Here is a 24,041-nt window from a genome sequence, read left to right on the forward strand (position 1 = left end):
ATAAAGTCTTTTTATGTGTCCGCTGATTGTTCTATTTAGTTGTTTTATCACCAGCGAAAATGATTTAAAAAAATAAACAGGAAAAAAACAAATCGGCATTAATAAGTTTCCAAACTCTGCTGAAATTTCCCAAAGTTAACTAGTATCATGTTTTAAACAAATTTAAGAATTGAATTAACGCGTTAATTATGGTTTTAGCAGCATGCTTCTTTACTTCTTTGAATTCATATGTATATGTATTACAAAATTGCAAAAATGGTCATTGCAACAATTGTGTCCTTCATATATTATGCAAATTTCACTTTACTTTGCTCGAGATTTATTTACACTATATGTACATACCTTTATGTTGTACAAAAAATATAGTATGCTTGTATGGTGTGATTTCAATTAAATTCAGAACATATGACACACGCAGCGCTGATATACATCCATTGATGTCTGTATGTTCCTCATTCGACTTATAAAGACGGCATTATGATTCTCTTTGAGCCTACAGTCAAAATATTTCCCTTATGATTAATCGTATAATATATTTACATAAATATTTGTATAAAAACATTTAGTAGTTTTGTAAAATATTACGAGCTCCTTTCGAACATGGTCGTCACATTACTAGGCATAATAATTATCCCATTTACACAGATATAGAATAGTTCGTTTCGGTATACGTCGGATATGAATTATCTAAAATAAAAAAAAAAAAAACATTTGTGTAAATATACGTAATAAATAGTTGTTAAAATTTATTAAGTGTAAAACATACCTGCCGAATATGCTGTAGTCTTTGGCAAATTCACAACGTCGCGACGGAACGTTAACAAATTTTGTGTAAACCTAAAAATGGTTCAAATATTTAACATATTTAGGGTAAATTGTTTATTTATATACAATCGGCATAATTTTTACTCACTTCTCTTTATTTTTACTGGATACATTTCGTTCTATACCTTGCATCAGGTCATCAAACCATTGTGCCATTGTTTGTTGCTTCTCAATAGGTTGACCTCGTATAATACTTTCCTTGAGGGATCTAAACGTGCAAAATTACTGTCGTTAATACATTTACATATTGATAGTCAGTATAATCTTACCGATAATAATCCTCGTATAGTAATATAAGTACCAGGAGTGGACGTGACATTGACCATTGGTTCCGACAGTCCTCAGCCAGTACATTGTTTAATAGAGATGACATCATTGACTGCAGCAGTTCGGAATTCATTTCAACAACCTAAAAGACAAATTAAAAATAGTAATTAAAATCCGTATATACTAAGACTATGACGAATCCAAAGATGAGATCACCTTATGGTTATTCTTAGCGATATATTACCTTAAGGAATTGTGCGTTTTCGCTGGTCAAACTTCGTAGTTTCTTGTTTGGGAATGTGGAAACTGAAATGAAAAGTAATTAAAAGACGCAATATATATATTGAAATGAAAATTATTTAAATACCTTTTAACTGAAGCTGTTTGAATATGTATGAGACAATACTATCCAAAATTGTGCAACAGCTGATATAAATTGCCGAATCTGGAATTGATATAATAATTTGATGTAATTTTAATGAAATTTTCTTCGATTTAGTGTTCTACTTACCCAATGCAGCAAGACCCTTTGTCAGGCTTTCTAATATATATACAAATGCACAAGGTTCTAAGCTTGCTAGGTATGTGACATGGTCTTGAGATAAACAATTTAATAAATTGTAATATGCAGATGACAATTTTGGGTATTCCTGCAATTAAAATCGAATTTGTTAATTATTTTTCAGTATTGTCTTTTGCATAAACTAAAAATTAAGTCAACTTACTAGCAAATCCGTTTGTTGTATGGAGAGTATTAATTTAGCAATTATTTTGAGAACATTGTCTAGGGTATCATCCCCGTATAATTTAAATACACCACAATTAACATAATTGCCACCAAGTGAATTTTTCAATATCAAAAAACATATTGCTATTCCTTTTAGTCTCATAGGATAAAGTTGATCACGCGGCACTTCCAGATGCAGAATGCGATTGCCATAAATACAGATAAGTTTCGATGCCTCGCGAAAGAGTAAAATACCCATCGGACTGGAAACGTTGCCGGCCAAACGCTGTGTGCGACAATGCACCAGCTCGGCAAATAGCTTTAAAACGGGCGTTGTTACGGCCGGATCATGGGCCCATAGCTCAACGGCCCGTAACAATATGGGCAAGTAGTCTGTGTAGTAGCTACAAATGAAGAAACAAAATGAAATCAAATCGAATGCTAATTATTTTTCTTATAATCATACGTACAGCCACTCAAAGAGCATAGTATACTGAATGCGCGCATTAAGCGGTAAGGCTAATCCCCGCAGATCGCGTGCTAGTCCAATAATTGCCTTTTTAGCCTCATCATTCGGAAAACTATTTGTATCCATTAGTACAGAGCCGAGGGATTCAAACTGATCTGAAAAGCAATATATGATATGTTAACTGATCTCGGCATAGTGATGAGATATCAACTAACTTGTTAATGGTGTCAAAAAGTTGTAGAAACGCTCTTCATCCTCCCCCAAATCGAACATCAACAAACGGCCCAATGATGTATAGAACATGGTACGGCAGCGCATTTCACTTAAGGACGAATTTGTACCCAAAAATGGAAAATGATCGCTTGTGTGATGCGTTAACATAAACTGAACTTCCTCTAAACGAGCTAACTTGCGAACAGAATTAAAGTGCACAGAGAGATCAGATAGTAACATCAGAGTTTTTGTGATAATCTGTTCAGAGCGGCCCCAGAATTTTAGATTGGTGATGCTGCGAAAATTGCATGAAACAAAAACAATTAGTTAAGTTATTGGGTATAAATAAAAATGTTTATGCTGAAGTTAACCCACATTTTGCGGTTTATGAAGCTTAGCAGCATTTGTTCATCGCTTAGTCCGAACACTTCACTGAGTCTTTTGTATACATTTGCCTTTTGCGCTTGCTCACTGCTATGCATTTTGCGGACCTGATCTAAAAAGCTGAGAACGGCCAATTCGAGCTTTTCGCAGCCAGCCTGTGGCAGGCGGGCATCGGTTAAACGCATTAGCTGTAATACACGGATAACTAACTCGGCATCCATTGTGTCATGCTCATCGCTGGTTGTCACAGAGAGTCTGCCCACTATGGCCGAACCGATAATGTAGACCAGCCAGGTCAACTGCAACTCATGTACGGTAATATCTATGGAATTGGCATTCGGACTCTGCACCAGATTCTCATATTCCCGTGCCTTTTGATCAAAGTGTTGCACAAGGAGATTGCAAGTCTTATTATATTCGCAGCGCTCAATAACTGATAACTGCTCAAGCTGTTGCTGTACCATGCAAAGATCATCCAATGGATCCTCCAGATTATCCCGTACAATTACTGGCACCGCGTCCAGACGTGACTCAATGTAAGCCTTTATTACCTCTGGTGTGTATGTGCCAAGTAAATGTGGATCGGGTGACTTAACATATGGAACGGATGCCACCATGCGCTGCCACAAGGTAAGCAAGTAATGCACACTGTTAGGTGCAAAAAGCCACATCTGAAATATAACATGTCATAATAAAATTATCTTAACGAAAGGACAATTAGTCAAAGGATCAACTTACATGCAATGATTGAACTGTGAATTTTGCAATTAATTCAATAGCTTCTGGATAGCAAGGAACAGCAATAAGTTCTCCCAGCTGATAGTTGGACTTCAGACGTGCTAGCAAACGGCAGAATTCATGGTAATTATCCGGGTCACTAAGACCCTAAGTGAGATAAACGAGTATTAGTAAATTGTGAGTGAGACAAGCAAAAACTCTTACGTGTAAATTAGTCAATATGTTTTTAACACCTTCAACCAGAAGTGTAAGAAATTTAGTTCTCTCTGAGTTACTAAACAATGACCGACGCACAGATGTCATTTGTACTAAACACGATAGAGAATAACTCGCCAGGCCATTTGGCAGTATTTGATATAGATCAAAAAACAATTTCAACGTACTCGGATCCAAAAAGCTGGACGCCACGCTGTAGGAATCTGTATTTGTATTGAAATTATTGATTATCATAGGTAAATAAATTATTAAATTAATAGCAATCATACCTGAACATTGTTCATATCATCAGCAGATTCATCTGTGGAGCTGCCAATGAAGTCGAAGCTCAAGCAGTTTTTTGTCAAGCGCAATACATGTGAAATGAGTCTGGTTATGAAACCAAAGGGATTAAAAGTTTGAAAATGGAAATAGAGTATGAAAACTTACGCCTGTTGTGGTTCATCCATGAGAAGATTTTTATTGTTGTCACGTGCCGTTATCAACAAGGAGCAGGACAATAAGAATGTATCATATAACTGCTGATCTCGATAGGATGTGGCTATCTTTCGGTTTTTTGAGAACGACAAATGAACATCTAACTCTACAATGGAATTCATTTCGGACACCAGCTGAGACAGTATCTGGACTCCAATCGTGCAATGCTCCACAGAGCCCTAAAAGAAAATATGAGAAAAAAAAAAAACAAATCAGAAACTAAAATCAATTACAAATAAAGGAAAAGTCTTGCTTACCTGCAAAAATTTTTTGACATCTTCTAGTAAATTTTGAAAGATCAATTCACCCTTGTACGAGTCGAACCAACCATATTTTGTGGTTTTAGCCAAAAGTGTGACTAATGCCTGGATCACAAAGTGCTGTAGATTTGGTCTAGTGGCCAAATAGTTTAGTGCATAGCTGCGTATATCAATACGCTGCTCCAAAGTAAGTCCCTGTATGAGTTTTGTCAGAGTCGAGGCGGCCAGCAATTGGGCATAACTCGAATCTGCGCGTTCCAACAACAATTGACACTTGGGCAAAGCATCTTGGCTATTAACGAATGTTACCAAGGCCTTTTCCGCTTCAGCACGTATACTGGCATCTGTAGCTTCGTATAGCTGTTTACACAGAATTTCAAGCTGTTGAATCTCCTGCAAGACAAAAAGCAATAAAGAAAACAGAGTCAAATAACTGTGAACTATTTGGAAACTTCAATTGATACATAGTCATAACTTATCAACAATAACTTGAAGTGGAAACTCTTAGAACTCCTATTCACTGGAATTCCCGCCTAAACAATAATTTCTTTTGATGTGCAACAGAGCAGCTGATTTCACAATTGCAATTTGTTATGTTTTTTTTTTTTGTTTTAACTCTAAATTTAAGTTTTTATCTAATCAGAAATGTTTATTATTGTTATTATTATTGATCAAGATGGCTGTTTCAGATTGTTTGAAATACTTATGTATATGTATGTAATTGTAATAGAACTGATGTAAGTATGAACACACATACATTTGTATAGATAACTTGCTTTAGTTTCATATAATTGTTTCAAGAATATTTTGTAATTTTTTAATTCTTTCTTTATGCAAAAGTCGAAATGCATTTCCCGACTTTTCTATTTGACCACATAACCTAAAAGAAGTAAACATGTAAGTACATATCAATGTATGCGATTATGTTTTTTACACACATACATAACTATTTTCTGTATGTACACACATGTGTAGGTAATTATATACGTAAATCCTTCTGGAACAGGTATTGTAATGGTTAAAAAGATAAATAATTGCCGATATGTATGTATGCATATATACGCACACACACACAGGCTCACGCATAACGCATACATGTATATATGTACTTTAATACAAATACATCACAGCATAAACATAAACAATATATGTACATATACAAATGATACTTTACCATAATGAATACTCAGCTGAGATATTAAATGGATTTAAATGGACGGGCGCAGAGATTGTCCAACTGCGTGTTTCATAGAACTTTCTTTTAAATTGTAATTCAAATCCGGCACTCTTTCAGGTAAGGTCCCGCTGTCAGTAGTACGGCATATGCAGATATATTGGATATCTAGATCTTCTGTACATATGAATATATGTACCTAATGCATGCGACGTTAACACTAAGGTGAGTAATAAATTATGTTTGATTTGCTTTTCTATTTGAAACTGCACTAAATTTCATATATAAAATCACATTAACTTTACGCTGTTTCCAAACAATTGTTCGGTGTGACCAAAGTTGGTTAAGCCACAAACCCTAGACATGGTTTTCGCAAAAATATGGGTTTCATTAGGACTATTACTCGCACCCTTAGGACTATTACTCGCACCCTTAGGACTATTACTCGCACCCTTAGGACTATTACTCGCACCCTTAGGACTATTAATCGCACCCTTAGGACTTTTATTTTTTTGTGAATGGCTAAGTAGTCGTTGCAAACTGTGAATAGTTCGGTTATATGGATGCATGTTAAAAATCGGTACATACATAAAAACAAGAAGTCAACCTGCCAAATAGCAAACCCATTGTGGGCACTTCAATTCAAGAATCTCATACGTCTGTAAATAGGGCCCATTTGCTGTAAGTATAGATGTCAGACATGTACATTTGTTGGTAAATAAACATGTAAATCGTCGATCAGCTTTCAACTTCATTTGAAAGGGGATGCAAAAATCAATAATGTGACTTGCGAGTGACGGGTGCTCTCTTGAAACAGTTTGCATATACATATGTATATATGTATGTACATATACTTATGTATTGCTGAATGCACATGCATACGCATTAATACTTATATACACACACTATCAAAAGTTCGGTTCGATCTAACCATGACCTCCATGTTATTCACACGACAAGCTAGGCTTTCCGAGTGGAATCTTTGCAAATACACTTCTTGGTGGAATTAATCAGATTGATTAGGGTGCAGCCATATTCAAATTGGAATGCCCAGTAGTCGCTTTTTGTTTTTCTTATATGTATACTTATGTATGCACTTACAAACCTACATATGTGTTTAATTTACAGTAAATCAAATAAAAAGGGCACATGACCAAAATGCAGAGAGCCATGTTAAATTAGAATACCAGAATATGATTACCGTTGTAAATACACAATGTTAATATTTGAAACTCCCAATATGAATATTGTCTGATTGGAATTACAATTAGTTTTCTCTCTAACAGCTGTTTTTTTTTTTTGTTTGACGCGCGCAATAATAAGAAATCCAAATGGACAATATAAGAAACAGTTGAAACAGTTTAACATCTTAACAATGAGTTAACAAAATTCATTTGCAACTCATGCCGCTGTAATTCAGCAACGAAAACATCATTCGAAATCATAATTGTTTTTGGTTGTTTATTTATTTTGCTGCATCCTGTAAAATAATTATTGCATCATTTGTTTTCTGTCAATATAGAAGCGTTTTGAATTCAAAATGGAAGCGTCGGCGCGGGATGTGGCTACAAGGGAGCCGGACATATCACAGTTTATGCTTGATGGTAAGTAAATGTTATAATTTTCCAATATGTATTAAAAACGTATACAAACTAAAGCAAGATGTGCAAACAAAACAAGAAAACATATACATATGTATATATACATACAAATGTATGAATGCTTTAAAATCTATATCAGCATTTTTCGTTGGCTCAAGAGTTATGACCTTTGTCATGTGTCAATGAAGTCATCTGACGATTTGCACAAGTTGCTTTTTGCTTAACTGTTTAACAGGTTTTAAACAATTCCAAAGAAATCTTTATGTAAATAGTGTTTTTTTGAAATCTTTTAAGCCAATACGTTTTGTGAATGAGAACGCCAATGATATTATGAAACTTCCACTCAATAACTCCCTTTTTGTAGATCTACAATTGGCTGCCGAGCTTGGAAAGACGCTGCTTGAGCGCAACAAAGAATTGGAAATCATTCTAAAGGAATACAAAAACAAGAGTGAGGAACAAGAGCGCGAAATTTTGGTAAGTTTTTGTAAACAATGTCGATATCGACAAATCCATTTATCTTGAAATCTTTCATATTAGCATCTAAACAAACATATAAATGCCATGACCGAGGTAAATGATTCTAGGCTAAAAGTTTACGAGCAATTGGAAGCCGGTATACAGGATTTGGAACTCACGAACAAAAGTCTAAACTTGGAGAAATGTCGCGATAAGAAGCAAATCAAATCGTAAGGCAAAATTATCAGTAAAATAATGCAAATGATGTTTAGACAACTTTTGTTTTTAGATTAACGTGTAGCATTGAAACACTGGAGGCACGTTGCGATGAACTTACTCAGCTTTTAAATGAGTGCAGACAATCTCTCAATGCGGAACGACGTAAGAATGATCAATTGCAACAAGAACGCTGTAAATTGCTTCGCAACAATGAGGAAACAGAATTGAATGTTTCTAAGCCACGCTTGTCTAATGACCGCAATTTAGGAGTACGTAAAACAAATAATACTTTTCTAAACTAAACTAGCTTGCCAACTATTTCGATAACCTGACAATTCATTTGCCCTCACGATAGTAAATTTTGTATTAATATCTGCATTTTTCTTAATAGTTTACCGACTTGAGTACCACGGAACAATTTTCATTTGGACAAAGAAATGTGGCGAATTCGACAGGAGTTTCCCAGGTTGATGATATTTCGGTGCCAAATGAACAATTGATGGGCGACAGTATGAGTAACATGAATGGTGGCGTCTCCATCAAGAATGAAGACAACGAAATTCTTGTTAAGTTAGTCAGCGATTTGGAATCTATGAAACGTGACTATTTGTCTGAACAGCAACGTTGCGGCGAATTGGAGGAGCAACTTGTCGCCATTAGTGAGTCGAAGACAAAGATACGAAAGGTTAAAATGTCTAAATCTATTTTGCCCTTCCAGTACAAGAGAATCAAAGTTTACAAAGCCGTCTTGTCCAGACTAGTGCAAACGAAGAAATGATGTCTATGCATGATGAGTTCTCGCTCCTCGAAGACGTGAGGTAAAGAAAACTCGCGATAATTTTAAAAATGAAAGATGACTGATAATTTAAATGACGTTTTGAACTTCTAGACAGGGACAAATGTGCAGCCGTTGCTTGCGTGTCATAGATGAACAGAATACAAACAACGATGAGCAATCGTCAATAGCCCAGACCGAAGAAATGGATGAGGAGGACGAAAGAAGTTTGATTGATCTGGAAAGTCAGCGGGATCGAGATATCGGAAGTGATTTACATTTGGATAGCTATAACTATGGCATTTCTAATAAGGTAACAAAACATTTATCCCATCTCTTTGACATGATTTGATTTATTATTGCATTTTTCTTTAGGAGAACTTCCGTGCATCTGGATTGCCTGAGAGTCCTAATCCGTATCGTGATTTGGTTGAAAAGTATGAAGCATTGCTAGAAGTGCAGCGGTCTTCTATAGCCATCAAAACAATGAATTCAACTGCTAATAACGCTCAAAATATTGGAAATGTTGGTGGTTCATCTCTGGCAAAGGAGCTGAATATAGGTAGCCATAAATTGAAACATAATTTTATGATGCAGACAGCTTTGGATGCAACCCAGGACCCGGTAACTGCGATGAGTAGTGATTCGAAAGACGTTGGATTATTAATGAACGGTGTAGGAGGAGGTGGAGTAGGAGGAGCGGGTGGCAGCGGTGCAGGGGGATTGGTACGTGGACGCACACCAACCGAATATTCTGAGGCAGAGACATCGTCATCAGGATATTCAGATGAAACAAGCAACAAGTATACACAAACAGATGAACGTCCAGGATTTTTCCTCTGTTCAATAAGTGACGGAGAAGATTGTAAATTTAGTATTTACGATGATGTTAGTCCAATTGATTCACATTTCCGCAACCGTCCCGAGTACAAGGAGCTCTTTAAAGAAATCTTTGGAGTGCTAAAGAAGGCCGCTGAAAACAAAGAGGAAGGTGAGAAATTACCACTATTGGACGATGAACGCCAAACCAAGGAACAAACGACAGGAAATGATGCCAAAGTGCCACCAGTCACGCCCACCAATGAGGATCAGTCGGTGGATTTTGCCGATGACACCCAAAGTATTATATCCTCAGCTGTGTCGGATCATTCATTTGCCATATCTGAGTGCGTTACCAAACTTGAACGCAAAACGGCCAAAAAACACATAAACGAAACCAGAGCACAGGCGGCAAACTGCCCACCCATCATGAGTAATTCAGCATCCACAGCACAATTAAGTTCGTATAGCAAAAAATCATCTGTCGCGGGCAAGAATCTAATACAAATTGAAGAGAACGGTCGAATCCTAACGCCATTCAAACGCGAACCACTCGAGTATCTTACCATTGGTGTGGGAGTAAAAAAAAAAAAATCGCCGAAAACACAGAGGTCTGCAGAATGCTGGAGAACGCGTCGAATCACCATTAGCCGCTCCACCACGTTGTCAAGGCAATGGCAATGGCAATTCTGGAGGCAGTGGCCGGCGATCAGGAGGCAGAGAATTTACGCCGATATCATCAGATATATTTACAATGGATAATGGTCGATCTGGTGGACGGGGTGGGCGTAAATATGCTCCAGCCTCTGGTGACAATTGGAATGGTTCTCCAATGGTCATATATAATCGAAATCTAAACAACTCTCGAGCCATTCGTGGACGTGTCATAGATGTAAATGGCGTTGAATTCCATCCCAACACCGTATCACAAGAGTTATATAAGCTCAAGAAGCTTGATCTGTCGTATGCCGAGGTTCTACGCCGTGCCGAAGGATGCGCCGATCATTCACATTCCGCACTGCGAGCTCAGCGATTGCAGAATCGTCGCAATGGCAACAATATCAATAGCAATCATCGTCGGCAGTAATGAATCTACTCCAAAAGCAAAAAAAAAAAAAAAAAAAAAAAACTCCATTGACTCAATAGACTTAGACTTACAAATATGGATATATATATGTATATATATATATATATATATATATAAACACATATGTATGGTGTTCCTGTGTTGAATATGTATATGTATGTGTCTTCTCATGTGCAGTTAGTAATAATCATTAATATCGTAGGTCGTCAAAGATAATTTGAAAGAAAAAATGTCCTGTCATTAAGTCCGTGCCCCAAATTCTTGAAATTGTTTGGGGGACAAAAAGCGTCAAAGAATCTCTAGTCTCTTTGTTCTAGTTTGGAAATTTAATTTACGATAATTTGTGTTTGTATGCGACTTTTTCAGTTTTATCAGTTTTGAATCCGAATATTTTTTTTGAAATTTTCTGCGAAAGAGTTACTTAAATAGTGTGTGTGTGTGTGTGCGTGTCTGCGTGTGTGTCAGTGTGTGAACTAATGACAATCTAGAAATAGTGTAGACGGAAATGTTCGTTGCCACAGTCATAGATCAAAAGACAATTTCCTTGGCGTTAGCCATGCCATATTAAACAAAGCTGTGATAACAGGCAAGTCAATAACTTAAGGCCCCATTTTCTTAAGTGTTCCTTTTTGGGTGTAAAGTCCCGTGTCGTCTACATATTTTCTGATTGTTATTAGATCTGGATCAGAGTTAAATATATTTTAATATGTATTCATGTAATAAACCCTAACATCCAATTACCCCTCCCCTTCCACCCTCCTATTCGCATGCTACTAAATTGCATAGTTTTCCCTGATTTTGTGTTATTTTACCTAATTGTCGAAACGATCAAATTATTTTCATGAAATTAAATGTTACAACCTGACCACGAAAAGCATAAAATCTATTTAAATATTAAAATAATCAATCCAAAACTTTGCTCGAAATGTAACCTTTAAGAAGTCTATAAGAGAACCAAACTCAAACTCGATATCGAATCGAAATCAAGTTATAATTACAGACAACAATTGCAAAAAGAAGTGAATTAAACGCTTTCGATCACACTCTGTGTTTCGAATATCTTGGAATTCAGATTCAAATATCCCCAGCAAAAACAAAAAACTTGTGTTATTAGTGGTAATAAATAGTATTTTTTCGATCAATTTTAGAAATAAGCTCAAAATATCTTTCAAAACTAACCAAAAAACTTTTCAAAAATGTTTGAGTTCAAATTTTTGTGTTGTAAAATATTTGTTTTAAAATTCAATTCTATTACACATATATATAGAAGCAAACATAGTTTTCTTGATCAATTTTATTATAATTATGTGAATCGTTTGAAAATATTTTATTTTTCAATAAGTTTTATATCATTTTCGGCCAATTTGGAAATCTTTTTCTTTGTACAAAACAAAATTGCAATTCCTTAATTAATTATTTTACCATTTTATTTCAATGTTCCAAAAACACAAAAGCAACAAAAGTCAAGTAATCGAATATAGTTGATATAATTACTAGTATTTAGTAATTAAGTTAAATACTACTTGCAAAAAAATGTAATACAAAACCGAAAAAATTCTCCCCTTCCCAGGAACAGTAAACTTAAAAAAGAAAACAAATAAATGTATATTGCCATTCAATAAAATTCCATATATCCTATAAATATTTTGCATTATACATTTCTATATGAATCTCGTAAGTATTTTTCAAAATACAGATCTGAAGCTAACTTGTCTAAAGATGATAAGATGATTAGATTGCTGGATGTGATTTAAACCAAAGAACAAAGAAAAACACACACACACACTGATGTGTGTATTAATATTTTCTAATTTGCTTTATATTTAACACATTTGGCCTTACATATACATATTTATTTTGATTACATATTGTCTTTGTTTGGAGCTAAAGTTCAATACAATTGTTTTTGCCCTGCTTTATCAATAAATTATAAATTCCGTAATTCGATGACATTATTTATTCACAGCACATCTCGACAGCATAGCTCCAATTAAGATTGCACTTGCATAGATATATATCCCTAAATAGAGGTATATACTCTGTACGATGTGGATGAATTAGTGGTGGATGGTGTTAAGACAAGTCACATATTATTTCGTTTAGGATACTAATGAGAAAATAAATAAATACTCTGTCCTTAGGTACAAAAAACGGAGGATAAAAATAAGTACAAATTCTGTGCAAATCACAATCGGCTGTTTCTATACTGTATAATTGAGTGTGTATGGTCATGGATACCGCAAAAAAAAAAAAAAAAAAAAAAAAAAACCACCCTGACAAAACTATCAAAATTAAACTATCTCAAAAATAATGTAATAAACACACACACACATTCAGAAGTATTTAGGATTCGAATTGTAGTTAATGTAGGTTTTGTATTTGTTTTTGGAAGCTACTTTTTCTTAACACTCTCCTTAATGAGGGTCTCATCATCCGCCGAACTCTTGCTGCTGGTGAAAGGAAAGCGAATTCTTCGTTTGTGATGCTTCTTAACCACCTGCGACGCATTGGATGTGAGATCAGTGGGTTCACTACTGTTGCTCTTTATGGCCACATTGATGCCAGGGATGAGGGGATGATTGGTAGCCTCTGATGGCAAATTGGCTTGTGGTTTCAGTGAGATTGTTGCATAGGGAATGGGTCCGGTTGGGCCCTCCAGGCCTTGATGAATATTACCAATGCTTGAATAGATCGTTTCAAATCCACCAAGCGACTGCATACCAGGTAACCGTTCATGCGATGACCAACGAGCCGGCGAATGTTGCTGACTTCCAGCACTGTGCCTTGGCAGGCGATAGAAATCGGCATTCGAGGGCGCCGATTGCACAGACGACGATGTGGATGATGTTGACTGCTGGCTGGCATTGCTTAGTTGCATGACCATCTTTCGGCGTGTACCACTGTCCAATGAAAGCTCCTTGACGGCAATTGTCTTCTCCGGCGTCCTATCGTTTGTACTTGGAGCAGCAATAACTTTCCGACCACCACCAATGATGAATTCTGGTGAAGAAGTAACGTTCTCTGGGTCAGCAGATCGAGATACGGCTGTGGCGGTGGAGTTGGTGACATTTCCTGCCGTTAGGTGTGGCATTGAAAGGTATGTGTACACTTCCATTGGAACCATATCCGTACTTTGGGATCTCACCATTTGACTATCCGTGTGAAGAGTGTTCAAATGAAACAGAATGACAAAGGCACACATTAATAACATAATTTTCATCATTATTCAAGGCATGAAAAATAAATTACAATTACCATTAGAGCTTAGTCAAATCTAGTAAAAAAAATAAATAAAACACATGAACCAAAAACCACTCTGATCCGTTTGGCGACATCGAACTCCATCTCTATTGGTGTTGTACTTAATCTATTTCTAAATGCTTTCAGTTCAGCAAAAATGTGATAATGACTGAACCAAAAGGATATTTTTACATCTCATAATATGATCCACAAAACCAAAAAAACTTACGCAAGAATGGGTACATGCAGAGCAAAAGTAATTATTAGTATTCTTCAGATGCCCCCAATTTTCAAATCAGATCTATTGTTAGGAAATTTTCAGAGCTATGGGGAAACCATATACACAGAGAGTCTACTGCAATTTCGTGCGACTGGGTCAAGGCAGTGAAAGGATTCCAAACACACAATTAAGCCAAAAGTGGAGCCAAGGACAGCAGCCAAAAAAAGGGTTCTTTCAAATATTAAGGCATTAGGCAATTGTGGCAGGCAAAAACCAGAATAGTGTGAAGTTATTTGCTTCACTCAGCCAAAAAGGATATCAGCAGATGCATTTTCGCGGCATGCGAGGAAACCTATCATCAAACTCAAAGCATCTCAGATGATTCGAATTGTCTTAGTTAACTCGACTTGGAGAGACCATTCTTAAAGAAGACTAACAATAAGCTTCGACGGGTTGATGAGTGAGAACAAGACTATATACATAAGTATATTCAAATGGATCAGATGGACAAATGTACACTACTATTCTTCGGTTCATGAACAAAGCCAGTAAATATGATTTCAAAAAGCCTCTTGAATTCTGTAAACTCTAAAATTAATTGAATTGCCTAGGTTAAGTCATAGGTTTGGACTTCAACTCGGACTTAAGTTTTAAGTAATATGACTATATATAACAAAAATTTTAAGCGTTATCTTTGGATCCAATTAAAGACAACTGGATTCCTGAATCATCGGCATACCGAAGAAAAAAAGCTTTCGATCCTGGATAATGGATAATGTAGAAAATAAAACAAATGTGAAATCATAAAAGACATATCGAAAACGATCCATTGTAAATATAAATAGTTTAATGGTCTCTGTATCCACTACTTATATGGTGAAAAAAAAAAAAAGAAAAAGAAAGTCAAGTAGATGTACACGAACAGTTCATGTGGGTTTCTGCTTTTGTTTTCTGAAATAAATCAGAGAGTAAATTAAAATAAAAAAAAAAAACAAAACAAAACAAAGTAAGTATTTAGAATCAGTCGAGTATTACCTAATGTTCTCTGATCAGCAGGTACTAACATTAGTGCGTATGTTATTATGTGAGATCAGATGAGAGATCAGAGATTGAGATTGATACCCAAGGACATCGAAAAGCTTCAATTTCTATCAGAAATAATCGTTCTCTACACTAGATAAACAAGAATAATGATCTAGCCTACTTTGTTTGTTTATTCTCGCTTCATTAAGCTGTGATTCTCAACTACTTTTAGCGATGAGGATATGATATTGGCCATTGTACTTCTGGAGTTCTTTAGCAAAGTCTGCTAATAACAGACGTTGATGGTGCCTATCATAGAGTTTTCTTTTTCAGATTGACATGGTTTAATTAACAAAATACCTTCCTTTATGACTTGTTTTAGCTAATAGCAATCTCAAGTTCCAATCGTCCAATTGAATTGGAGGAAATTTGCTGTAACCAGAAAATTCAGACGACTTATTTGTCCCAGCTCAATGAGTATGGTTTGTTTGTGACCAGAAATTTATAAGGGGCTATCTAAAATATCTAAATTCAAAGGCTTTTACACCCAACTACAAAGTTTAAAATAATCTAATTCAGATAGCTGGAATTTGTCTATACAGAAACTGAGCCTGCATTAAAAGCAATTATATCGAAAGAAAAATAAGTGAGAAGAGATGTTCTCATACATATATGTGTATATATAAAACTTCCCATCACCAATTTGTATACGTTAGTTTCGTGTTGGGATCAAATTATCAGATGACGCTGCCATGCGGTCCGCTCATGATCGACTCAAAGTCACAAATTGGCAAAGATAGTAAATAGATGATGGTAAACCCCCAACAAATATATCAAAGGGAATTGGGAATCGTAATGGAGTCGCATGAACATAGAAATGCCTAGGAAACTATGTATATTTAGGTATACTTTAAACACACCTCTGAAGAGCTTTACGAGGTGGCGGTAGAGGAGTACGCCCAATCAGACACGCATTGGACGATGCCGATGGTGAAGATGGAAGTTGCTGTGTTGTTGTGCACGGAGGCGTTATAGATAAACCCTGTTTCTTGGTACGTGGCGGCACAGTAACCGAGTGTTCTAAGAACGATGCATTACAAGTGCTATCACATCCGCCTATATCAACGCCAAGTATATTGCTAATTATCCAACGAGATGTAGAGATAAATAAGAGAAAGAGAGAGAGAAGAGAGAAGAAACAAAAATTAAACAAAATCTTAAATTATAGAAATCGCTATAGAAGAAGACAAATTCCTTATTGTAATACAATAATTTTTGTGGGGTAGGTGGGGGGAAAGGGGGTAGGTAAGTGGGGCGGGACATAATTACCTCTCAGTTAGTAGGGCTGCTGCCGATGTATTGTTATTGTGTCCCAATGTTCTGGCGATTCCCTCATCTGCAGATATCAATGGAGTCGAGGAAGTTCCTGTACCTGCCACCTGGCCATTGTGATTCCCGATATTAATTGTGTCCATTGCAGCTGGCTGATTAAAGTTTCGCGTACGATCCGGTGGTGCAATGCTGCTTCCCAAATAGAATTGAACCGACTGGGTGTCCGTGCCATCTTCACTGCATGAACTATCATCACGTATCGCGCTGGTATTGCTACTTAAATGGCCGCTTGCGTTAGCCGAACTTCGGCTGTAGCTTTCAAACATACCTGAAGAGGAATTGGATGGATCCATATTATATATACATATAACCCCTTGACTGGCATACCAAATATAGGAAAAACAAAACAAAATAGAGCATACATCGTTCGTTCCAACCCAATTTATGTAATTACCATTACCTGTAAAACCTGAACCGACCTTAAAACCTGCAGTTGAATATTTTATAGTCTATTGTATTTTAATGAGTTTGAACTATAAGATGAAATCTTATCGAAATCTTTTGAAAACATACAATTGTGGCGCTAGATCTAAAATTTCCTTTAAGTATTTGAAAACTTTTCAAGAGTATGTATCCAAATACTTACCCTCTAAACTTTGACCAACAAACACGGTTGTGCCTTTCCCTCTTTCGAGGTGAAGATTAACAACAACAACAACAATAACAATAACAACCAGAACAACCACAACAACGAGAACAATGATGGGGAAAATGTATAATGATGAAATCTAAACAGGAGTTAAAACTATTCCTTCCTATTCCTATTAACTTTGCAACCTTTCCTTTGCTTCCTCTTAAATAGTTATTGATATATTGTTTGTCAGGGATTTAGCATGCAGAATAAATGTAATGTATGACACTAAATTTTCTCTGCCTCCTTTACACTAGGTAAAGACCTAATTCTTGGTAACTCTAGAGTACCAATTATAGTTCCACAATGATCAGTTATCACAATGTAATGAAAAGTGCAGTGCATAACTTTCATTTTTGTTAAATTGTTAGAAAACTTTTGAAAAAATTACTAATTAGACATTTAAATAGAATACACAGCAACCTCTTGCACTCACTCTTCTTGTGATATTCAGTGGATGTCATTTCATTGTGAATGCAAGTGAACTTATTTGAGAGGCGTTAATAATAATCATTTACCTCACTTTAAGGAGCAGGCGATTTCTAAGTTCATTGTGAATATATTTCCAGATAGATTTTCGGCATTTGAACCATTGTGTGTGCCGTTTGTTTCTTTGTTTGTTTGGTTTTTTGTTTTTGGTTTTTTAGTTTTAGAATTTTAGTGCATGAAATTGTTTTGTTTATATTGTTTATAAAAAAAAGTTTGGAGAATACAAATTATTTGTTTAACAATATTGGCGATACAATTACAAATGTAAATTACAATTACATACATATATACAAGGTAGGCCCTGACCTTCACTAGGATTGCACCTCCTGCAAGTTAACATATGAGACTCACTGCGGAAGGTCAGGTTTTTGTTTGTTGTTTTTTTTGCTTTTTTTTGTTTTTCTTTTTGGGTTAAAGTGTCTTAATGTCCGTAAGTTGACCAAATAAATGGATCTGATATTGAGGGGGGCCGTGCTGTGTTGCCTGCGACACACATTGGAACGTGCCTGGGGCCTATTCCGTGGCGAGCAGAGAAAAGTTCTCAAAATTCAGCTTACCTTGCACAGACTCGTCATCCAGATCATCAGTACTGCTGGTAATGCGTGCTATAAGCCCAAAACGAAACGAAAAGAAAGTGTGTGCATATGAATATGAGACAGATACATATATATGAGAGAATTTGATATGATTTACCTCTAGAGCCCTTTGAAGATCCAGTTCCAGTAGAACTTTGCACACTTCCACCATTGCGTCCATATAGTACACTTTCCAAATACGACAATCCATTGTTATTAACAATATTCAAGCCAAGGCACGTTTCAATTTGCTTCCAGCGATGTAATCGTTCCTGCAATTCATTGGTCACCTCACCAAGAGCATTGCGCGCCTCGACAATGGAGCGGTCCACATCGTCGATGCTCTTGCCATGCGTGGACACAAAGGCCCCAACTAAGCTGGAACGCTTTTTCCGCAATTTCTCGCATGCCTCTCTCGCTGACTGAAGTTGCTTTTCAGCTGAAATTCTCTTCTTCTGATGATTCTTGCTTTCGAGTTCATAGGTGTATTGCAACCAGGATTGCAATTGTGGTGGAGGCGCCCAGCAGTTGTCAACCAACTCAAATTCGGCACGTGAGAGTTCATTGCGCAGCATTTCGATTTCTTTTTTCAATTGTTGGACTTCAAGATCTGAACTTGAAGAGCTTAAGGATGGAGCTTCTTTTAAGCGTCGCTCCAAATCCATTTTTTCCGTAGCCACATTTTCCTGTTCCATTCGGGCTCGCTCTAATTCCTGTGAAAGGTTATAATCAACATTGTATATGCTGGAATTGAATAAATTGCAAATGACATACTTTCTGCATCTCTTGTAAACTCTGTTCCGCACGTTGCAGTCCTTCCATATCCTGGGCCATTCTTCTTAAGTGGCGCTTGGCGTTTTTATTCTGCTGATATGCATACCAACAGCCAATAATCGCGCTCAATAGCAGAGTGACCAATATGTAATCTTTCCAACGTGTTCCCGATTCTTTTTCAAAAAGAAGAAAAGAGTTTAATGTTATTTATGTTGAAATTAAAGAAACGAATCATTACTCACCTCTTGGCGGACCAAAGAGCACTACATCCATAGCTTTTAGAGAAATTTTTTGCTTATGTATGGGATCTTTAATACCCAAAACATTGCTAACATAATGCAGATTATTGACAGCCAATCTGAAATGGAGTTTACCCCGTCGGATGAGTCAAATCCCCATATGAGGGTAGGTAATCATAACGCTTACCTTGGCAAAGCAGCACCTGTGACTTTGTGTGCCTTAAATAGTTCAACATATTGTGGGAGCTGCACGGACTGAGCCAACCAATCCGTGGTCTGCTCAATAGTCCAATTGTGAACCTCTGATCTTAGCCATGCTTCCCATAGCTCTTTCACCGAAATGTGCATATCATCATTAAAATGAAAAGCTTTCTGGCGTTTCTCGTACCCCGAATCATACTTTAGTTCTTCTCTCAGAAACTATATGCAATAATATGGAATAATATCATTACATAAAAGGTGAACGAATGGAGTTCAAACTATTTTGTACATACATCATCCGATTCGCTCAAGTCAATGTTGCCATTATCATCATCATCGAGTTGGCGATGTAAACTGGCAATTGCTTCCATGCCGAAGCGATCTTGCACATTCCCATTAAAGCAGTCGAAATCGTCAGCATTACATGCGCCATCCGCTGAAGCTGAACCACTTCCCATAGAATCTGCATTGAAAAAGAATATGTCAGCATTACACATACGAAAGAAATTATTTCTTAAGCTAATCTGAGCCTTGTTTTAAATGTACTTACTTTCCCTTACAAAATTTCGTTTGTCAACTAAATAATTGTATGATATTGATCTAATGTCATTTAAAATATGTATAGCTAGTATATAAGTATATACTTCGAACCAACAAACTAACTAACTCTAAGCCTCTGAATAAATAAATCTGATCAAAGTGATTTGTTTTAGGTTTCTCTCACGTTATGGCCTATTGTTTATGCCTGATTCACACGGCGACCAAGTCGAGATTTTCAAACAGCGGAAAATAGTTTACTTTTAAGTTTCATCTGATGAAATGAATGTCGATTGGACTCTGATTTTGAACTCATTTGTCTGCTGTGATATGTAAACTAGAGGTCATCCAGCATTTGGAGACTGTTTTATAAGAAATTACCTAAGCCCGCCTGTTAATTAAAAAGCGATTAATAGAAGACCCGAAAAGTGGCCCTTCTATATGATCAAAATTTGATTTATAACCAAAAACTAACGCTATCACCGTGAAAACGAGTCGAAACTGATTAAAAAAGGGAGTAGAGACTGGGGTACCAAAGGAGCCATTTATGGTCAGAAAATGAGATCATTTAGACTGTTTTATTACGAAAGAGTATAAGAAAATGTTCGATGTTAAGCGTAAGTTATTTTTGGAGCTCTTGAATAACAATTTTAGATCATAAACCCACATTTAATATTAAAACTTGATATTTTAAAACAGAAGAGAATGAAAATTAAAAAAACATTGGCGTTGATAACTTACTAAATTCATTGCTGACCGCTTGGGACATTGCCTCACTTAATAGATTAAACGAGCTTCTGTGTACATGTTGTTCAAGATGAACCGATTGACCACCGCTTCCAGTATGGGGAGAGACGGCCTGAGATGCCGGCAATCCGTGGCTTGGCACTGACGGTGACGATGATGCGTCGTGTGGAACCTGGGGATGTCCAAGACCACCCACATGCGCCGCCTGCTGCTGCGTTTTATGAACTGCATTATTTTTGGGTTCCTCAATCGAATGTGGCTTTGTGTTATGCTGACCACCAGCCTGTTGATATGTATTGTATCGAATTGGACCATCAATTATCGATGGGGACGGCGGCGGCGTGTCATCAGCCAATGCAAGGACAACGGTTTGCATCACGCAGCATAAAATAAAGAAAGGATTGTACCACATCGTCTTCAGCATTTTTCTTTTATTATTAGAAATGTTCGCAAAACGAGGTAATAAATCACACACACACAAACTACTTCAACCCAAGTAGCTTGGCTTGGCCAGTTTGGCTTGATGTTCTGGTATTGTATATTTGAGTATTTATGTATTTGTGTTTACATTTGCAGATTTCTTGGTTTCTAATGTCGTTTCATTGATCTGTAACCACCGAAAAGTTGAAAAAAAGAAACCAAAAACAAAATAAAACATAAAAAAATGGTATAAAAAATAAAAGATCAATATTGAACGCATCTTAAAGATAGTTTATTTTAGCGTATCTTATATTTATTCAACATTTTTAGTCACAATGTCACAATATTTTTATTAACTTTGAAATAGTAGTTAAAAAAATATCAAATTACAAATGTCTGCGCCCAATTTTAAAACTATGACTAAACCCCACATAGCTAAAATTATTTCGATAGCTGGGAAAAGTCTAAGTCTAACTTGAGACTCATTGAAAAATTCTATTTATATATAAATTCTGAATGATCTCATGTTCGTCATTAGAAATTATTAAAATTTATTTGTATTTTTTGGCACGAAACATTATCCTAATAGTTTACGTTAGATTCGGATAGGTTGGAATAAATGACTATTGGAAACAGGTAGAAACTTATCCTCTTCGGGACCATAATTTGTTCTATACCTTACATTTGATTGACAAAAAAAAAAGTAAATAGTATGTAAATTAAAGTCAACAATAGGCTTTAATTTCTTAGCCACTTCGTTTTCGTGATTTAGGGTACTAGAAAGTCGACTTCATCCGAGTCATATTAGGCATAGATTCGTTCACTAATTACGCCAATGGGTTCCCAATTAATAACTCAACATCAATCAATCAAAGTAGATATGAAATTGAAATGTATTTATATAATCTATACAGTGTGATTAGTGCAACTACATAATCCATATCAGGGAAACGAGCATTCAAGTGCTCTTGAACTTGAAGTGTTTTATCTAACTCTACTTACAATAAACCATTATTTGAGGTGTTCCAAGTAAAATTTGATTATTCAATCAGATTTCTTATCGACTTTGCTCCAATAAGATCACACATGTAGGTACATATGTATGTACCTATAAACGTCATAGAAATGACTAGAAATGTACACAGCATAAAGAAACAATCTTTGCAAGGGTATAAAAAAAAAACACGAGAAACCCAGAGCCAAGGTACGTCTGCTGACTAACTGACTATAGGCCCCTTGAAGTTTTAATTAAAATTCAATTTTATTCTTGTGTGTACACAGAGATTTACAGTCATGTGGATAAATACATACATATATACATACATTATATTACATACATACATGTCCACAAACATAGGTAGATAGATATACATTTGTACATACACCGATGTACGTTCATATGCATGTATTTCAACAAAGATTACGCTAGTAATAAAATGATTAATTTTGATTTTATAATTGGGTATTGTTGAAAATTTATAAAAAGGTAAACACAAACATATGTATGTATGTACGTTCAAATAGAATACGAATATATATGGATGTAAGTATGTATTACACAAATACTTCAAATGGTCATGTTCGACTAAACTTGCCTATAACAGACATGCATTATAATGATTATGTTTGATCTTGATGCATGCCTTTCTCTCTATTGGTGTGTGTGTGTGTGTGTACAGATATGTACATATGTATGTATTGATACACATGCATTGATCATGTCATGTATGTATGTATGAATACATTAATGTAATCAGATGTACATATGTATATTAAAATGCGTTTGCACAATTTGCATTTATTCGTTTGTTTTTAACCATGTAAAATGTGCGTACATAAGTTTGTCTGTACATCTGCTCAACTTTTTTGGACAATGCTGTGTTTTGGCAAATACATAGACATGTAGATGGATGTAGATGTATGGATGGATGAATGTATGTATGTTTGTACATACGCACTTGCAAATACAGCACGTTTGTTTACACTTCTTTAATTTCTCTATTCTTGTCGACTTTTTTGGCCACCGACCGACCATTAATTCTCTGTTAATATGTATGCACCACAAGTATATACATCGGAATGTAGATGTTTGCACATGTACATGTACATTTTAATATTAAATAGAACTGGGATCAGCAAGACAAGTTATTTGTTCTCTATTGTTAATATACCCAGTTGTACACATTTCGCTTTCACCCTTTTCCGTTGTTAATGCTCGTTTTTGGTTTTAGTTGTTGTCTTTTTTTTTGTTTTTCGTTTTTTGTTGTTGAGTATAACTACCTAAAATTTCACGGCAAGTGTATTTATAATAAAAAATTGTATTAAGTACATATACAACGACATAATGTTCAATTCGAGTGTGTGAACAGAGTTGGATTTCGATAAACAATAAATAATGTGACCGTTGCTACAAAACAAATATACTACTTTCGGACAAAAACTAAATATTCCCTATAACCGTTTTAAAGCTTTGGAATTCTTGCTTTAAAAATTAATAGTCCCATAAAATACTCTTATTGCAATTTATAAAATCCATTTAAAATCATTCAAAACTTTTGAGTTTGCACAATTTGCAACACAATTGGGCATTGTTCCAATTGGGAAATGCCTGATGTTCGCATGAAAGGAACGTTGGGAAAGAAACAAGTTTTTCGTATTGTGAAACGGGATTTTTAAAAATTTTAGATTTCCGTTAAAAAACAAAAGTGCAAAAATTAATTTAGAACAAAAAACCCCCCTTTCTTATAACATGCTCGATAATTTTGATCTAAAACGATGTCAATTATATTTAATCATAGAATCTGGATTCGGCTAAAAAAATGTAACCTTTATCTAATTAATGG

General features: G+C 35.7%; 3 protein-coding genes and 1 long non-coding RNA gene across 8 annotated transcripts; 2 read left to right on the forward strand and 2 right to left on the reverse strand.

The window, feature by feature from the left end:
• Nucleotides 1-186: 186 nt before the first annotated feature.
• Ranbp16 (Ran-binding protein 16) lies at nt 187-6,075 on the reverse strand. Its single transcript, XM_068285203.1, is given in 18 exon segments — nt 187-687; nt 767-837; nt 914-1,033; nt 1,095-1,234; nt 1,337-1,398; nt 1,460-1,537; nt 1,604-1,742; nt 1,818-2,223; nt 2,290-2,443; nt 2,504-2,796; nt 2,877-3,556; nt 3,624-3,770; nt 3,828-4,021; nt 4,024-4,042; nt 4,109-4,208; nt 4,269-4,495; nt 4,574-4,969; nt 5,751-6,075. Coding segments are annotated over 18 exon segments (3,279 nt in total). The 5' UTR covers nt 5,754-6,075; the 3' UTR covers nt 187-637.
• Nucleotides 6,076-6,272: 197 nt separating this feature from the next.
• Nucleotides 6,273-12,352, forward strand: Cen (cerebellar degeneration-related protein 2-like). The gene is given in 10 exon segments (XM_068285389.1): nt 6,273-6,431; nt 7,273-7,354; nt 7,716-7,828; nt 7,892-8,040; nt 8,100-8,298; nt 8,421-8,688; nt 8,748-8,847; nt 8,919-9,117; nt 9,180-10,205; nt 10,207-12,352. Coding segments are annotated over 9 exon segments (2,622 nt in total). The 5' UTR covers nt 6,273-6,431; nt 7,273-7,290; the 3' UTR covers nt 10,711-12,352.
• Nucleotides 12,353-12,511: 159 nt separating this feature from the next.
• Stim (stromal interaction molecule) lies at nt 12,512-23,591 on the reverse strand. Of its 4 annotated transcripts, none has more exons than XM_068285385.1 (11): nt 23,479-23,591; nt 20,773-21,385; nt 19,788-19,957; nt 19,481-19,713; nt 19,297-19,412; nt 19,055-19,227; nt 18,399-18,993; nt 18,263-18,310; nt 16,523-16,853; nt 16,114-16,332; nt 12,512-13,862 (listed from the first exon to the last, which is right to left on the reverse strand). In XM_068285385.1, exons 2-11 carry the CDS (start codon nt 21,200-21,202, stop codon nt 13,103-13,105), a joined length of 3,075 nt encoding a protein of 1,024 aa, XP_068141486.1. In that variant the 5' UTR covers nt 21,203-21,385; nt 23,479-23,591; the 3' UTR covers nt 12,512-13,102. The 4 variants fall into 4 exon arrangements, with proteins under 4 accessions (XP_068141486.1, XP_068141487.1, XP_068141488.1 ...); XM_068285386.1 differs by lacking the exon at nt 23,479-23,591 and adding an exon at nt 23,370-23,386; XM_068285388.1 differs by lacking the exon at nt 12,512-13,862 and adding an exon at nt 15,020-15,121.
• LOC137573451 (uncharacterized) lies at nt 12,995-14,683 on the forward strand. Of its 2 annotated transcripts, none has more exons than XR_011031882.1 (3): nt 12,995-13,807; nt 14,098-14,206; nt 14,262-14,683. It is a non-coding gene; the product is annotated as an uncharacterized lncRNA (long non-coding RNA). The 2 variants fall into 2 exon arrangements; XR_011031881.1 differs by having other exon boundaries at nt 12,996-13,807; nt 14,250-14,683.
• Nucleotides 23,592-24,041: the final 450 nt, after the last annotated feature.

Source organism: Drosophila tropicalis, unplaced genomic scaffold (genome assembly GCF_018151085.1).
Source record: "Drosophila tropicalis isolate 14030-0801.00 unplaced genomic scaffold, ASM1815108v1 contig_4, whole genome shotgun sequence".
Lineage (NCBI taxonomy): Eukaryota > Metazoa > Arthropoda > Insecta > Diptera > Drosophilidae > Drosophila > Drosophila tropicalis.

What these genes read in the sequence shown, in the direction of transcription:
- Stim (XM_068285385.1), bottom strand. Translation starts at nt 21,202, where the DNA reads ATGCTGAAGACGATGTGGTACAATCCTTTCTTTATTTTATGCTGCGTG. An exon ending in GCTCTTTGGTCCGCCAAGAG is followed by an intron (nt 19,228 to 19,296) that starts GTGAGTAATGAT and finishes TTTTTGAAAAAG; the next exon opens with AATCGGGAACACGTTGGAAA. An exon ending in GTTTACAAGAGATGCAGAAA is followed by an intron (nt 18,994 to 19,054) that starts GTATGTCATTTG and finishes AACCTTTCACAG; the next exon opens with GAATTAGAGCGAGCCCGAAT.